Raw genomic sequence first — 17788 nt, 5'->3', positions numbered from 1 at the left:
GACTTCCCATGATGCACTTGATTACTGAAGGGGACGACAGATGTGTTGATTGGTTGCACCGACTGAACTAAATGATCCGTTTGTGTCTTTTTAAACAGAAACAAACTAGGTTTAGGGCTGAAATCAGAGCTCCTGTTCACAGGCGTGATTAATCAGATCATCAGTCACATGACCTCCCCCTGGGTCAGGGGTGGGGGCAGTTTCCTGTCTGAACTTTGCTGTTCTTCAGGAAACAGGAAAAGCAGTTTGTAAACACAAAGTGGCTGCTTGCTGTCCTGCAGAAACCCCGGTACATGTGGCCAAAAGTATGTGGACAGCTCACTGTTTCCATCATTGCAGCAGCAATAGGTTGGCCTTCGGGTGTCCACAAACTTATGCCTATAATGATGCACAGGGATGCTTTCCTGTACCAGAAACAGCTAAACATCGTAATTATGATTCACTTTAGACCTTGTGTACTTTGCTGTTAACCTCTCTCCAGAGATCTGGAGTTATCCCAGCAGATGTCCCAATAATTTGGGCCACATCCTGATTAAAAAGAGACAGCAAGTTTCTTGAAGACGTTTCATCTGAGAAGCTTCTTCAGTTCTGAGAGCAACTGGTGGACAGTCCCAGATTTAAGCCCTATGGGAGTTGCTCTTAGAACTGAAAAAGCTTCTCAGATGAAACATCTTCAAAGACACTTAAAGAAATCTAAAAGAAAGATGCTTTTTTTCAGAGCTCCTTAGATTACGATGACCTGGATGACCGAGAATCTTCACAGACACTAAAATATGTGGACAGCTGTGATACTATAGGATCATAGATGCTGGTGTCCACATACCTTTGGGACGTTTTGGGAAGTGGAAGACTGAAATTTTTGTTTTTGTAAAACATTTTAAAAAAACTTATTGATGAACATGTAAAAGTCCAGCATCATCAGGTAACAAAGTTTAATAAAGTTCTGTTTAATTCAAAGATTACTCAAAAACAGGAAATCAGCAGATTGAGCCAAACCATCAGTTTTTCAAAGTAAACTTAACTTCCATGCCATTCAGCAGTGAAATTACCTTTTTCTTTAAACATTTACAGTGAAGTGAAATGAAGATTAAGTATATTCTGTCCTTAAATAAAGAAGAATATTTAAACAGGTGAATTTAAATGAGCAGTAAAATGAATTTAAAAGTATTTAAACTATTTGTTCTGCTACTAGGCAGAACGAGTGAATTTTATTGGGTCATTTAGATAAAACTGATCAGATGTTAACTCAGTTCTTAATTTATTGATCTTTTCTAAATTAACCAATAATGAATTCAAGAACATCTACCTGTGAACAGTTTGTGACAGAGGTCAGGGGTTATTTTGAGCCTAAGTCCACAGACAGGTAAAAGCCTTCAAAATGTCCAATAATTGAAAAACAATCAACAATTTTGTAACTAAACACAGCCAATCACAGCTCTGTTCCCTCGTATCACTGGCTTCTCATTGGTCAATTAGGCTGTTTAGGCCAATGAGAAGGAATCTTTCCTGTTTTTGCTTTTCATCTCCATCTTCTCCGCCTTCTTTATGGCCCGTTTCTTTGACCGCCTGTTCAGGCAGCATTTCACCGTCACCGCGATGACCACCAGCAGAAAGACCAACACCCCCGTGGCTATCAGCACAGGGAGCAGGATGGTCGACCACAACACAGAGTCTTCCTCTTTCTGTGTGGCATTGGCACACTCTATTTTGATGGCAGTGATGTTGGCCAGGGCTCCGTTCTCCAATCGCCACACGGTGGGTTCTCCTGAGCAGACCAGGTCAAAGCTAATGGAGGACCAGCACTGCACCTGGATCTTCATGTTACCCGAGAGCATTTTGAGTGAGCGAGCCTCAGGGATAGAGGGGCGCTGGCATGAACGCAGCTCTGCGGAATGAGAGTCATTAATAAATCCAGGTTCACGCTTTGGTTTTGATGGTTTTATAGGTGTGTCCTCAGGTGGAGGTGGTTCTGATCCTAGCTTGATGGTGGTGTCCCCATCCTTCACTTTGCAGATAAAAGCGTTTTTGTCCTTATGGCAGTTTAAAGGAATCAGACCCCAGGTCACATTCGACCCATCAAACTGTCCCTTCAGCGCCGCACACCGGTCTGTGGTACAGGTATGTTCTGGGTCCTCCGCCCATTGGCTCACCTCTGACTCCTCGCTGTTGTTCTCTAACCACTTGAATCCCCTCAGTGGCTTGGACCTGTCTATACACTCTGAGCTGGTGATTCTCAGCCCGACCCAGAAGGTGAACTCGTTTTGAAACGGCTCTGATTTGAAGATGAGCTTGAGGATTTCATCCACTTCCTGTTGGGTGGCAATAGTGGTGAGGACACTGCTGCCGGGACACTTCTTAGCGGCATTGTTGAAGCTGAGTTTGTTGTGGTTCAGGGTGTATTGTGAAGACTGGGCAGAGGAAATATTTCTTAGCAGGAAGACAAAGATGCAAAGATGCAAAGTCCAACAGCTGCAGAGCTGAAACGCCATATCCTCTAGCTCCACCCCTCTGGTGATGGTGTCACTATGTCCAGAGATCAGAAAATCAGTTTGTTATTTTTAAATTAACATAGTCATAGACAGGATTTGACCTACTCTAAAGCTAACCTAAGCTGAACTTAACCCAATCTAGACTCTGTCTAAACCTGACCTAAACTCAGTCTGATCCCAGCTTTCACTCGGGCTGAACCTCTAACTGCCGTGCGAATTGATCATTAACAGTGGCTCATTTGCAGCTTTGCTCCTGGTGTGCAGAGATTCTTCCGAATGTTACAGCAGACGACGACTGAAGCAGCTTTTCGTTGACACACATTAAATCAGCGCTTCACAGTTTTTCGGTGAACACTGCCCCCCCCCCCCACTGGTGAATATCTGAGTTACATTTGACCGAAGGGGTAATTACAAAAAGTACCTTTAGAGCAGTTTGTCCTGAGAGACGCTGAAAGACCTGAATCTGCAGAAAAACTCTTTTTACAGCTGATCCTGGCAGAGTAACTTTTGTCGTCTTTGTTAAATGTCCTGAGCAGATTTTTAAACAAATAAAAGTTCTCAGCTTCAGCATTGGATTTTCTTCTGTTTTTATTCTATTCAAACCAATAATCAATAATCACGTCTGTTTATTTTACACTTTCTAACTTGTCCTCCTCACCAGTCCAGTCGGTTTCTCCTCCTTCCTCCTCCCTCCTGCTCCTCTTCTCTCTGTTCTTTCCTCCTTTTTCTCGCTCTTTCCAGTTTCTCCTCTTCTTGTTTGTCACTCCCGCTTTCTGTCCTCCTTTATCTCTGGTTCTCCTTCAGTCACACTGCCAGCCTCACCCTCGACCACACAGTGCCTCCCCCTCCTCCTCCTCCTCCAGGACAGGATGTGTGTTGTGTCTTGATACGGCGAGCTGGTTTCCTCCAGAGAAATTCTGCAGCCCAACTTCAGGTTTCAGATCAGAGCACAGATAAGGAACACAAGTGCTATGGACGTCATCGCAGCTCTTTTACTCAAAAGAAACTAAGACCATGGAAAGCAGAACGTACCGAGATCAATGCACAGCAGCGTGAGCGGTGGGAGGAAAAGTCAACACAAATAAAATGTTCATTTTTTTAAATGGACTCTGGTTCAAAGCCATTAAAGGCAGATCATGTTTAGAGTCATTCTCTGTCTTCAATGTAGGAACATGTGAACATTCAGTGGAGGATAGAGAAAAAAGGTCCAGCTTTAAAATTTAAAACATGCGTTTATCTACCAACCTGAATGACTTTTATTTTGAAAATCCCACAAACACGAATCTTCAGCTTGTACAGACGCGCTCCTGCGACACATGCACACGTGTTATGATGCTGATGCTTAGCGATGCTGAGCTCCATTTGGTCTTAGACAAATAAGTAAATTCAGATTATGCAGTCAGGTGCAGACTGTGTCTATGAATCCTCTTCAGAGAGCTCTGCCACTCGTAGTGCTGTAATAAGCTTATTTTATATCATTAATCAAGTCAAGTTGGCTTTATTGTCACTTCAACCATATACAGTTAGTACACAGTGAAGCGAAACAACGTTCCTCCAGGACCAAGGTGCTACATGCAACATAAATTTACAACATAAATTAACAGAAAACACTAAACTAGCTAACTAAGAGGCCTAGTTAGCTGGCTAGCAGAGACAAGACAGACTGACCTAACATAAATTACAACATAAATTAACAAAAACTATCTAAGGAAGACTTTTTTATTTTCTTTTTTATTTATTTATTTTTTGTTAACAGACAGCAGACAACAAAGTGCACGTGCAAATGTGCAAACAAGAGCAGCAAAGTGACAGAATGATAGAAAAACACAACGTAACATAATAATAAGGTTTTGTGATGATGAGTTGAGGTAGTGGAGGAACAGTAAACATTCCTTAGTGTAGCAGCAGAAATTAGGAAGTAAAGAAGTTAGTGCAAAAAGTCCAGTAATAATATTGTGCAACAGAACATTTACAGGTTGGTGTGTGCGATAGATTGGTGGTGTAGGTCAGTGTGTTTGTGCTTGTGTTGATTAGTCAGTCCAGTCTCAATGTTTTGAGGTAGTTGAGTTAAGGTGTGTGTGTGTGTGTGTGTTTATCAGTCCAGTCCCTTTTTGCTGAGGAGACGGATGGCTTGTGGAAAAAAGCTGTTGCACAGTCTGGATGTGTGTGCCCGAATGCTTCGGTACCTTTTTCCAGATGGCAGGAGTGTGAAGAGTGTGTGAGAGGGGTGTGTCCGATCAGCCACAATGCTGGTGGGTTTGCGAATGCAGCGTGTGGTATAGATGTCCTCAATTGAGGGGAGAGAGACCCCGATGACCTTCTCTGCTGTTCCCACTATCCGCTGTAGGGTTTTGCGGTCCGATATGGCACAGTTCCCAAATCAGACAGTGATGCAGTCGCTCAGGATGCTCTCGATAGTTCCTCTATAGTTTAATAGTTTAATAGTTTAATTATTTATATAGCACATTTAATTACAACAGGAGCGTTGACCAAAGTGCTGTACAAGAATACAACATACATAATAAAACAACTCTATAGAAGGTGGTCAGGATCGGTGGTGGAAGCTGGGCCTTTCTCAGTCTTCTCAGAAAGAAGAGACGCTGTTGGGCTTTCTTGTGCAGGGAGGAAGCCCAACAGCGTCTCTAATGTGACCTCCGTCTCCTCCTCACAGCCAGGTTCATGAGGAGCAGCCCGTGGAGAAAAGGAGGCCAGATGTTTGGAGATGCTTCTCACAAGAAAGCTGCAACTGTAACTTCAGCAGGTCAGCGCTCAGAAACCACACAGGATGAAGCTCCACCAAAAACAAAAATTACTGATGTTTTTGGTGGAGCCTCCATGAGTGACCTGCTGGATGTGAAGGTGAAGACACCTGAGTCCAGTTTACTCAAAGAAGCTGCACGTTTAAATACAGAGGAAATGACTCCTGCGCACCTGTTCGATGGTCCAGCGTCGGATCACCAGACTGAGTCTGAAGCAGATTCGCCTCTTTAGTGTATCATCGACGTGCCGGCCTGAGAACCTGCGCGCACACACACACTGGACTGATGCCATCTAGTGGACAACAACAGTGTTGTTAAAGTGCTCTAAAATAAAATACTGCTCCAATGGAAACAGAAATGAAGAAACGGTGAGGTCATGTGACTGATGTGATTGGGTGGAAAGTGCAGCTGTGCAATGCAAGCTTTGATGACTGCGCATTAATCATTCGATTTTCTGTGTATGTCTAAAATATCTAATAATCCCATTAAAAATGATCGATCTGGATGGATTGCACAGTCACACCTGGGTTGCTGATGCATGCTCAGGTACACGCTTCATCAGCGTTAACAGCACAGGAAAGTGGTCATGGCTGCTTCCCCGCAGGTTTTACATGTACTGTTTCACACGGCCACCAGAGGGCTCCCTCAGCCTTCAAACAGGTGTTAGCACACGGAGGCTGACGTGGGGGGGGGGCTTGGGACCTGGGTTGGGCCACCTCGACCTCAAACAGTCACAGCATGGATAAAGTCACTGAGCTGCAACATCAGCGTGACCAACAAAATCTCGCTCTGGCTCCTCAACTTCGGCCCTGACACAGACCTGAACACCAGATCAGACGTCCCTGCATTTATTTCTGCTAACACCGGCGTCACCAGCAAAGAATCACCTGAGCCTGATCGCGGTGAAGTCGTTCACCTGTGCTGGGTCGTCTGCAGGACTCTTTGGTGGATTGTGGGTAATGCAGCCTGATGAGGTTAAACTCAGAGAAAGTTTCCTCGTGCACGGATGTTTTCATAGCTGGGTTACAGGTGGAAACTCCACCAGGTGTGCAGGTCCAGGACTCCCAACCCAAATCCACCTGAAATTTCAAACTGAACAGCAGGAACAGGAAGCAGCTGCTGAACAGGAAAAGAAGACAGCAGCGCTGCCGTCAAACATCTGTACATGACTTTTTTTCCATGCATAAATGAATAAATACACAATGCAGTCAGTTATTACCAGCACAGAGTCATTGTCGTGGTAACGCCCTTTTCCCCACCATGCTTATGTCACTTCCTGTGACTCCCTGTGTGTCCAGGATGACCGCCTGTGCACATCTGCACCCTTACACGTGTGAAGTTCCTTTGTGCCTTTATTCTCCTGCGTGTGATTCTTCGTGCACTGGCCTGATCTTGTGGTCTGCAGAGGGCGCCGCACAGACCAGCTGCTATCATAGGTCAAAGGTAACGTGAACAGAAACCTGATGATACCTGCAGCGTGTCAGACTCCAGCTTCTGATTGGCTGTTTTGATTCTGCTCAATCAGAGGAGCGCCAGGAAGATAATTCCACAACACTAAATCTGCTGACAGGAGAGAGAACACCTGTGTGAGAGAGAGTTCAGGTGAGCGTGGAGGTCAGAGGTCACATGGTGTTCATGTGAGCACAACACTGTCTGTTTGACCTGCAGATGAACTCACTTGACATCCTCGGCCATGACTCACAGCCGAGAGATATTTCCCCCACACAGAGAGAAGGAGTTCACAGGAAACCACGGCAACAACAGGGCTTTAATAACAGCCTGTGACACACACACACACACAAACACAGTAACACACACACACACACACACACACACACACACACACACAGTAACACAAACACACACACATACACAGTAATAAACATACACACACACACACACACACACACACATGGTCACACACACATGGTAACACACACAGACACACACACACCCACACACACACACACACACACACACACACACACACACACACACACACACACAGTAACACACACACAGACACACACACAGACACACACAAACCCATGGTAACACACACAAACACACACACACGGTAGCACACACACACAGACACAGTAACACACACACACACACAGTAATAAACACACACACACACAGCAACACACACACACACAGCAACACAAACACACACACACAGTAACACAAACACACACACACGCACGGTAACACACACACACACACACACACAAACACACAGTAACACACACACGGTAACACACACACAAACACATGGTAACACACACACACACACAGACACACACACACACATGGTAACACACACACCCATGGTAACACACACACCCATGGTAACACACACACACACACACACACACACACACTAACACACAGTAACACAAACACACACACACACACACACAGTAACACAAACACACAGTAACACAAACACACACACACACACACACACACACACACACACACACACACACGGTAACACACACACAGTAATAAACACACACACACAGTAATAAACACACACACACAGCAACACAAACACACACACACACACACAGTAATAAACACAAACACACACACACAGTAATAAACACAAACACACACACACACACACAGTAACACAAACACACACAGTAACACACACACACACACACACACACAGTAACACAAACACACACAGTAACACACACACACACACAGTAACACAAACACACACACACACACACACACACACAGTAACACAAACGCACACACACACACACACAGTAACACAAACACACACACACACACACACACACACAGTAACACAAACACACACACACACACACACACACACAGTAACACAAACACACACACACACACACACACAGTAACACAAACACACACACACACACACACACACAGTAACACAAACACACACACACACACACACACAGTAACACAAACACACACACACACACACACACACACACACACAGTAACACAAACACACACAGTAACACACACACACACACACACACAGTAACACAAACACATACACACAGTAACACACACACAGTAATAAACATACACACACACAAACAGTAACACAAACACACACACACACACAAACAGTAACACACAAACACAGCAACACACGCACACACACACAGCAACACACACACACACACACACACTCAGCAACACAAACACACACACACACACACACACACACACACACACACACACACGCACACAGTAACAAACACACACGCCCACAGTAACACAAACATAGTAACACAAACACACAGTAACACACACACACACAGTAACACACACACAGCAACACAAACACACACGCACACAGTAACACAAACACACACGCACACACAGTAACACAAACACACACACAGACACACAGTAATAAACACACACGCACAGTAATAAACACACACGCACACAGTAACACAAACACACGCGCACACACAATAACACACTCACACAAACACACACACACACACACACACACAAACACACACACACACACAGCAACACACACACAGTAACACACAGTAACACAAACACACACACACACACAAACACGCACACACAGCAACACACACACACATAGTAACACACACACACACAGTAACACAAACACACACGCACACACAGTAACACAAACACACACGCACACACAGTAACACACACACGCACACACAGTAACACACACACAGTAACACAAACACACACGCACACACAGTAACACACACACACACACACACACACTCACACAGTAACACTCACACAGTAACACAAACACACACGCACACACAGTAACACACACACACACACACACACACACACACACACACACACACAGTAAGACACACACAGTAATAAACACACACACACATACACACAGTAACACACAGACTTACTGTTAATGTGTGTGGTCTACAGCAGCCTTCTGATTGGTGGATGTTTGGTGTTAGCCTGATATGAAGATGAAGCTGGAGACCCTCGTTCTCCTCAGTGGGTCCCACAAAGCGGTGAGGTTCGGGTCTTTGGCTCCGCCGCTCCTGGAGCCGCTGTGTCTGTGCGTAGGCGTGCAGGTGACAGGTGAGTCAGTGAGGAGCTTTTAGTGAGATTTACAGCCTCGTGAGTCACAATGAAGCCTCCTCGGCGCCGGCCTCCACGCTGTCATCGGCGCCATGTGAAACACAAGGCAGGAGTGAATAAAAAACTGGAAACAGGAGCGAAAGGTGCAGCGTGACATCAGAGGCTGAAAATTCTCTGCATGAAATATTCATACCTCATGTCACACAGGTGTGTTCACAGTTCACACAGCCACGCCGGCAGGTAGGAGGAGGAGCAGGTACTGCGTGAGTCACATGACCCAGTCTGCTACTGCATGAACTTGCTCTGACCCTGAGGGACGCACACACGAAGATGATCTGGTCTCTAAATGCAGGTAAAAGGAGACCCGCTCTCACCTGTCCTGATTATCACACCTGAAGTCAGGTTTACCTGCAGACTGTGACCCCTGACCCCTGCAGTGGGGTAACATCTGGGTGCAGTTTCTATCAGAAGTTAAAGGCGTGCTTTCACCTCTGGAACATTTCATCTGTGCTTAGTGGCTCTGAAAGCATCACAAAATCTGGCTCTTCCATACAAACAGGTGCTGCACAGGTCTGAGGGTCTTACCTGGACTTCCATCCTCACCTTAGCTGCACCTCAGTGAGGAGGTGTCCTCCCGGGCCTCCCCCTCTGTGTCTCTGCTCAGTGTTTGGTGTAAGTGTCCTTAAATCCAGCAGCTCGTCCTCTTAATCCAGTCCGATAATCTGCCGCTGCGCTTGCTCATTAAAGCTCCATACCGGACCGTCAGCTGGAGCAGAGGCTGATCTGGGACCAGCCAGTATAATAATAATAATAATAATAATCACCCTGAATATGTTTCTTTGTGGCTGTCGGGTCTCTTTTGTATGGAGGAGGAGTCCTTTTTAGGGCTTTGCTGTGGGTCTGCCTCTGTGCGTGTGCAGGTCTCATTCACTGACCTGAGTGCAGTCAGACCATCAGCGCTGAAACATCTGGAGCTTCATGAAGCCACAAACCAGCTGTTTAACGCTGATGTGTTTCCTGCATTTCAAACACGTTAAAGATGATTTGTGCTTATTAAACTTTAAACAGCAAGCCTGCCTTCAAGAAACCCAATCAGCTCCTATGGTTTTTCACATTAAAAGCTCGTGCTTATTTTTTAGGGTTTGACTATAATTGAAACTCTTATTGTGAAGGACGATGCCTCTTTTATTTAAACACAATGTGAACTCTTTAACGAGGTGTTCAATGTGAGACTAAAAACTGTTTTTAAAGGGACGTTTGTACAGAAGTGTGAAAGCTTGAGACGGCATTACGTAAAACTCGAACTGTGTTTTGAGGATAATGAGAAATAATGAATCTTTCACCTTAATCCGCGTGTGCAGGATTATTTCATGACGTTTTGAAATAATCCTGCACACGTGATTTAATATCAGTCTTCAGCAGAAATGGAGCGAAAAATCCTTTTTAGACGGACCTTTGTATGCGCGGCGGCGGCACGTGCACTTTTATGTTTGTCTATTGAAATATTTTTAAAATGTTAAAAAAATATAAGATTTAGTTTTTATTATATGGGGAGTTTAAATAAAAACAAAAATCAAACATTTTCAAAAGTTTATAAAGAAACGGGCCCGGCTCCGGTTCGGTGAAGTCGCAGGTGGAGGCTGAGTGGAGGAATGACTGGAGGAGGGGGGGGGGGGGGGGGGGAGCAGCGGAGGGCCGGACCTGCACGGGGAGGAGGAGGAGGCTCACATCAGTCCGCAGGTCACCATCACCTCCTCCTCCTCCTCACTAACTCTCGGCTCGGCACGGCACGCTTCCACCTGGAGCAGCGCGCAGACACTCAGACGGGAACAGGACCGGGAGGCCAGGAGACCCGGAGCGGGACCTGCAGGATCCGCGATCCGGCCGCGGGCTCCCGACATGCTGGGCACGGTGAAGATGGAAGGCCACGAAGCTCCGGACTGGAGCGGATACTACAACGAGGAGGTCGGTCACCGCCGCGCCCACGGCGTTAGACCCGGGCCAAGAGCCGGGATAAGAGCCCGGCCGGATTAAAGCGTTTAACGGGAAAACTGCGCGAAAGTTCTCCGGTTAAAGTTCGGGTTCCGGTTTGGTTTTAAAACTGTGTTTTTTTATTTATCTTTTATTTATCAGAAAATCCAAAGCACGTAAAAATGAACTTTATCAGAGAGAAAGCGAGAGATTTAAAAAAAATCTGTTTAATCAGCTTTAAATCTTTCTTCAAACACGAGCAGCAAAATCAGAGCGTTTGGTTCCGGATAATATATCTTATATTAACTCTATAATATTTAATATTAAATAAATACACTTAATATAACAGAAAAAAATCTGCGGCGATTTTATTCAAATTAAAATAACAAAGATTTAAAAAAAAGTTTCAGAGTTTCAGAGAAAATCAGAACAAAGAAGCTGAGACTCTAAAATCGGGTCTTTTTCAAACTGACTCTGGCGCAGACACGAATCCGCTCCTTCGCTGCGGGTATTGATCACTGATTATCGGAAATAATAATAATAATAATAATAATAATAATAAGAAGAAGAAGAAGAAGAAGAAGAAGAGCCGCTATTACCGGATAAACCCGAGTTAATTTTCCAAGGATTGTAACAGAAACTATTTGTTAATCTCTCTGATGTGAAAACTTTTATTTAATCATTGATTCATTTCATACGTTTCATTTTTAATTATCTCAGTTCTGTTTCACCGCAGAAAGTCACAATTATATTAAAGAAATATAAACAATAATAATCACAGACAGCAGTAACGTTTTTTATGTTTCAGTGAAATCTAAACAAACTGCGTTTATTTCACCTTCACGACGTGAAAGTTTAAATAAACTCTGATTTATTTTAACTTTATTTAATCGTTACTCCGTCAAGAAAAACAATCAAAATAAACCAGAACAAAAAAAAAAACATGAATATTTTAAATTAGATTCTGAATGAGGATGAAAATCTTCCGATAATAAACTGATAATCAATCATTTTATTTAATGGGAAAAACGAAGCTGTGGTTTTATTTTTTATTTTTATTTATTTATTTTAAACCCGTTTAATAAAAAAAATCTGAAAATGAAAATCAAACTGAAGTTGGAACAAAGAGTAGGAGGCCGCTGCTGACCGAGCCTCAGTGAGAAACAATAAAGTTTAATAATCTCAAAATAAACTGCAAATTAAAATTTTTTAATTTAATTTAATTTGTTCTGTTCAGCTAATTAAAACTTTTAAAATGTGAATGTGGAGGAGAAACTCGGACCCTACATACAAGTAAAGTATTATCATTGTTATCAATAATAGGACGCTTTAAGAATGAAAATCAGATCCTGTCACTTCAAACTGTTCATCAAATACACAGAAAACGTTATTTAAATGTTTTTTAAACCAGGTTCCCAGGCATGTATCATTAATGGACTGCTCTTTATTTCTTACCGAGCGCTCACACACATACACTTCAGGATTGGAGGAGCTGGGCATCGCGCCGCTGACTTTTCCTTTGATCGGCGACCCGGTCTTCCTCCTCCTCCGGTCCTGGGCTAAGATCTCTGGACCAGGCTTAACCATCCTCTGCAGACCTGACTGTCCACATGATTCTGGAATAAAATCTGAGGAGACTTAATCAAGTTTCACATTTTTACAGGCAAACAACCAGCAGGGGGCACTGCAAAAGGACAGTCCAACAGAACAAACTGGGTCTTAGACCTGGTTCTGGTTTCAAACTTTTCTGTACTTAGTCCGATTGGTCAGCGTCTTGGTCCTGGTTCTGACTGGTTCTGGTCTCTCTCTGCAGGTGTACTCCCCAATGGCCAGCGCTGGGATGGGTTCTGGTCTGGGGATGGGCTCCATGTCCGGCTACATGTCGAGCACTGGGACCACGTCAGGTTCCTTCAACATGTCCTATAGCAGCACTGGTCTCAGCCCTGCCCCCGTAGGAGCAATGGCGAGCTCTGCTCCGGCGGCCATGACGGGGCTGGGTGGGGGAGTGGCATCGATGGGTGGGGCCTTGAGCCCATCCGGGATGGGTTCGGTGTCGGCCCAGCAGGCCTCGATGGGCCTAAACCCATACGGCCCCATGAGCCCCAGCATGAGTCCCGGCATGGCGTATGGCGGAGGCGGACTAAACCGAGCCCGGGACAACAAAGCGTTCAGACGGAGTTACCCACACGCCAAGCCGCCATACTCCTACATCTCCCTCATCACCATGGCGATCCAGCAGGCGCCCAGTAAGATGCTGACGCTAAGCGAAATCTACCAGTGGATCATGGACCTGTTCCCATACTACCGACAGAACCAGCAGCGTTGGCAGAACTCCATCCGCCACTCGCTGTCCTTCAACGACTGCTTCGTGAAGGTGTCGCGCTCACCGGACAAACCGGGGAAGGGCTCGTACTGGACCCTGCACCCGGACTCCGGGAACATGTTTGAGAACGGCTGCTACCTACGTCGCCAGAAGAGGTTCAAGTGCGAGAAGAAGATGTCGACCAAGTCAGACGGCAGGAAAGAGCAGGTGGGCAGCAGCGGAGGCGGGGCTGCGTCTCCCGCAGGGGATGCTCTCAAAACTCCGGGACTCCTAGACTCCTCGCTGCCCTCCTCCAGCCAGGCTGCTTCGCCCCCCGGGCTGGACCTGCGGGGAGGCGTGGGCGGGCCATCCGACCTGAAGGTGTCCAGTGCCCAGCTCCTTTCCTCGCTGTCACTGCCCCCCCACTCCATGGCTCACGAGTCGCAGCTCCATATCAAAGGAGACCCGCACTACTCCTTCAACCACCCGTTCTCCATCAACAACCTGATGTCGTCCTCGGAGCAGCAGCACAAACTGGACCTGAAGGCCTACGAGGCCCTGCAGTATTCCTCCTACAACACCGGGGTGGGGTCCGGCCTCGGGGGGAGGACCATGGAGCCGCTGGAGGCTTCCTACTACCAAGGGGTCTACCCCAGACCACTCCTCAACACCTCATAGTAGCTGCTGCACCTCCTGCTGGACTCTCTGCATGCAGCTGTCATAGACATCCTGTTGGACTGAGACGGACTTCTGAACTCCTGCACTGTGACCGAACCGGGACGCCAACAGACATGATGAGACTGACCCCAGGTCTGTGAGCTGCTTTTACACACGAGTCACAAATGATCTGAGGTACAAAAACAACAACCGGGTCAGACTTGAACCAGAGTCCAGATTGTGATCCACCTGAAGAACCCTGGAAGGTAAACCGCAGGGTTCTGCTAGGAGGTGGAGCCTGGGAGTCCTGGTTCTGAGTCTGATCCTGCTTTGGTTGGGGACACAGAGAAACCCAGTACTGCAAAACCAGTGTCATCGGACCCGTTCAATACTCAGTTCCCACCGGTGTAACCAGACTCCCTTCAGCAATGTCAGTCTGCATGTAGGCAAAGCCATACCAAACTTCATTCAAGTTTTAAGTAATTTAATGTTAGTTTTCATGTAGGCAAATCCGAGACAAGCTCTGTATGTAAGCATGAATATCCGCAGTTAGTGTGGGTACTGCGGCTAGTTTAACATTAGTCTGCATGTAGCATGAGTTGTGACCAAACTCCATTCAAATATCAGTGAATTTAACACACAGACGTGTGGTTTGAATCAGTGGCTGTTGCAGATAAAGCTGCATTAGCTAACTTATAAAACACCAAACAGTTCTGTAAGTTTAAAGTGTGAAGACCTTTAGGTTTCTCTGATCCAGGTCAGAGACTCGGTTCTTTAAGGACTCGGTCAGAACTCTCTGCTGTCTCTGAGATCCTGTCCAGCAGCACACATTAACATTGACCTTTCACCCTCAAGTGTGACCGAGCATGGCTCTTTCGGCTCAGGCATCTGTGAAACTGTTGGTGTCCCTCAGAGGGCCACGAGCCGCAGGTTGAGCCACAGTGGTTTGGAGTCCTGCTTAGAGCAAGGTCAAAGGTCACACTGCAGATATTTACAAACACATTGATGATCAGGACTCGTCTTTCTGATCAGGATTTATTTCTCCCACGACCTTGTCTCCTCCTCTGCTGACCTCTGGCAGGGTCGCGCGGCCTAGCCTGAGAACCTGCCGCTCAGATGAAAGGCTTTTCATTTAAAGGATCATTTCACCCCAAAAACAGTCCCGCTCTGCCATTCTCACCACACGTTCCTCGCCGCCGTTTGGGCTGGAGGAAGCACTCAGTCAGGAAAAGTGTTCAGAATATTGAAGTTAAAGTACTCTGACGTAGCTGTTACTAACAGAGAAAATTAAAATATTTGTAGTCATTAAAAGTTTATAAAGATAAATAAATGTCCTGATACAGCAGCTTCTGTTTTAAAAGAAGCATTCATCTTAACAGGGTCACGGAGCAGGAACAGCACGAGGACATGTCTGATTTTCAAATCGAATGCAAACAAGTTCATTTGACTTCCTGTGAAGCTGAAACTTCGAGATCGCAGAACCAGATTGAGGGTCACACAACATTGACACAACACTCAGCATTCACACAAAACCCACATGACGTTCACTCAGCATTCACACACAGGTGAGGCTGAAGCTGCTTTCAGGGTTTCAGTACTTTTACTCAAGTAACTTCATTCTGAGTACTTTTACTTGACAAACTTCAGACGTTTATATGCTGCTGCAGTTTGTCACTGGAACTTTTTTTTTATTGATCTAACAATTTATAGATGCGCAGCTGAGACGATCGATCAGTGATTTGATGATTTATGTTTTTCACTGAAAAATATTTGCTGCTTTTCTTTTTACGTTTGAGGAACTATTTTAAAAACCAAACAACAGCAGCACTTTAAAACAAGCTCGACAGAAACAAGAAACAAACCCAATGATATATATCAATAATTAGAGAGTATTTTTACTCTGATTACTGTTAGTATTCAGTGTAACTCAAACCGGTTATGATTTTCAGTTATAAAATCAAACGAGTTCGAGCTGAATGAAAAAAATCGAGACAAAAAAGAATCGTTAATGACAGTAAACTTCTTCTCACAGGGTTAAAGCACCTGAGTCACGTGACTGGCAGAAAAGCACCTGATCCATTTTATCCAATCACAAACTAACCACATAAACCTGAATTACATCATAACTCATCATTATTGTTATTTAAAGGTGTGTTTGGGGTGGAATAACCTTTATTAAATTTGAATTCATTGTCAGTTCATCGTCTGTCACTTAGTTTCAAACTGGAGTTAAACTTTCAAAATTAGTTCATTGCAAGAAGCTTCAAAATAGGAGCGTGGAGTGTTGGAGCTCTTTCTTGGCCTGACCTGTGTTTTAGCGCTCCCCCCGACGTGACCGGAGACACGAGGCCGCAGGAAGTCTGCCAACGGTGCCCTCCATGCCAGACTGTGAGGAGAGCAGTTGTAACATCACAGCCTGGGATGAAGGGCGTGGCGTTCTGTCGCTGAGGTGTGCCGGTCACTTCCTGCTCGCGAGTTTAACCACTTGACGGCACCTGCAGCAGAGCATGACTTCACATGACCTCTGACACATAAACAGGAAGCAGAGAGACTCAATAATCAACAACGGATCGAGCGTTGGGTTCATCCTCCAATCAGTCGATCGATGATCTGATCGGTGACTCTGTGTGTAGAAGCAACATCACTTCCTGTCTGTGTATTTAACCCATCACAATTATTAATTATTGATTATTACCATGTGCATGAATGAAGTGGGAGGTCTTCTTCTTCTCCTTCTGTCGCGTCCTCGTCGTGAGTTTGTCCTTCGTTGGTTTTGATGCATGTTTTAACTTATTCTGTCATTTTCAAATAAAAACATGGAACGCTGCAGGCTGAGCGGGTTATTGATTGTTGATCGATTCAGACGTATTTCATTTATCGACCATTTACGTTACTGATTACAAAACAAACAGACCGATGTTGGAATCAGCTGATAACCGATCAATAAATGTCTCTGCTGCCCTGTGAAAACCACGTATCTCGCTCAGAGAACTAATTTATTTATCAGGAGAACAAAATTACTGATCACTTATGACTAATCAATCACATGCAGCAGTCAGCTGATAACAGCAGAATAATCAGAACTGATCGATCAAGTATCAGTAAATTCATTTATCTTCGATAAGCTGAGGACAAAAGAACATTTTCAATAAAAACATTGAGAAGAACGATCTGATTTTTACTGGTTTTAATTTTGTCTCTTTGATTTCATTTAATCGAGAAAATTGTTTCCAATAATCGTCAATTTCAGCAAAAACAAAGAGCACGAGTGACTCGAAAACTCGTCCGTCACTCGCTGTGATCCTTCAAGACTCACTGAAAAAGTACAATCAAATAAATAGATACATAAAATAAACGATTAAAATAAAATGTGTATTTGTTTTATTTTATTTTTTTGTTAGTTCTGGTGGACAGAAAGCTCGTATCTCCAGGCTTCTCTGTGACCGCGTTTTTGTTTGTTTGTTTGTTTGTTTTTAGTGTAAACACCGGAA

The 17788-nt window shown here is 44.8% G+C and overlaps 2 protein-coding genes across 3 annotated transcripts; one reads left to right on the top strand and one right to left on the bottom strand.

Annotated features, from left to right (window-relative positions):
* Window positions 1-918: 918 nt before the first annotated feature.
* clec14a (C-type lectin domain containing 14A) lies at window positions 919-3304 on the bottom strand. Of its 2 annotated transcripts, XM_080293641.1 has the most exons (3): window positions 3148-3288; window positions 2911-3017; window positions 919-2523 (listed from the first exon to the last, which is right to left on the bottom strand). In XM_080293641.1, exon 3 carries the CDS (start codon window positions 2487-2489, stop codon window positions 1482-1484), a length of 1008 nt encoding a protein of 335 aa, XP_080149767.1. In that variant the 5' UTR covers window positions 2490-2523; window positions 2911-3017; window positions 3148-3288; the 3' UTR covers window positions 919-1481. The 2 variants fall into 2 exon arrangements, with proteins under 2 accessions (XP_080149767.1, XP_026007992.1); XM_026152207.2 differs by lacking the exon at window positions 2911-3017 and having other exon boundaries at window positions 3148-3304.
* Window positions 3305-11062: 7758 nt separating this feature from the next.
* On the top strand, window positions 11063-17124 carry foxa1 (forkhead box A1). Its single transcript, XM_026152946.2, has 2 exons — window positions 11063-11332; window positions 13152-17124. Exons 1-2 carry the CDS (start codon window positions 11267-11269, stop codon window positions 14316-14318), a joined length of 1233 nt encoding a protein of 410 aa, XP_026008731.1. The 5' UTR covers window positions 11063-11266; the 3' UTR covers window positions 14319-17124.
* The last annotated feature ends 664 nt before the right edge of the window (window positions 17125-17788 follow it).

This window comes from Astatotilapia calliptera, chromosome 19 (genome assembly GCF_964374335.1).
Source record: "Astatotilapia calliptera chromosome 19, fAstCal68.1, whole genome shotgun sequence".
In the NCBI taxonomy this organism is placed as follows: Eukaryota; Metazoa; Chordata; class Actinopteri; order Cichliformes; family Cichlidae; genus Astatotilapia; species Astatotilapia calliptera.
The sequence above is the reverse complement of the archived record's forward strand: the minus strand, read 5'-3'. Positions and strand labels throughout refer to the sequence as shown.

Excerpts from the sequence above, each read along its gene's own strand:
- clec14a (XM_026152207.2), bottom strand. The coding sequence starts at position 2,489 with ATGGCGTTTCAGCTCTGCAGCTGTTGGACTTTGCATCTTTGCATCTTT.
- foxa1 (XM_026152946.2), top strand. The coding sequence starts at position 11,267 with ATGCTGGGCACGGTGAAGATGGAAGGCCACGAAGCTCCGGACTGGAGC. Across the intron at positions 11,333-13,151 it reads GCGGATACTACAACGAGGAG|GTGTACTCCCCAATGGCCAG; the intron begins GTCGGTCACCGC and ends CTCTCTCTGCAG.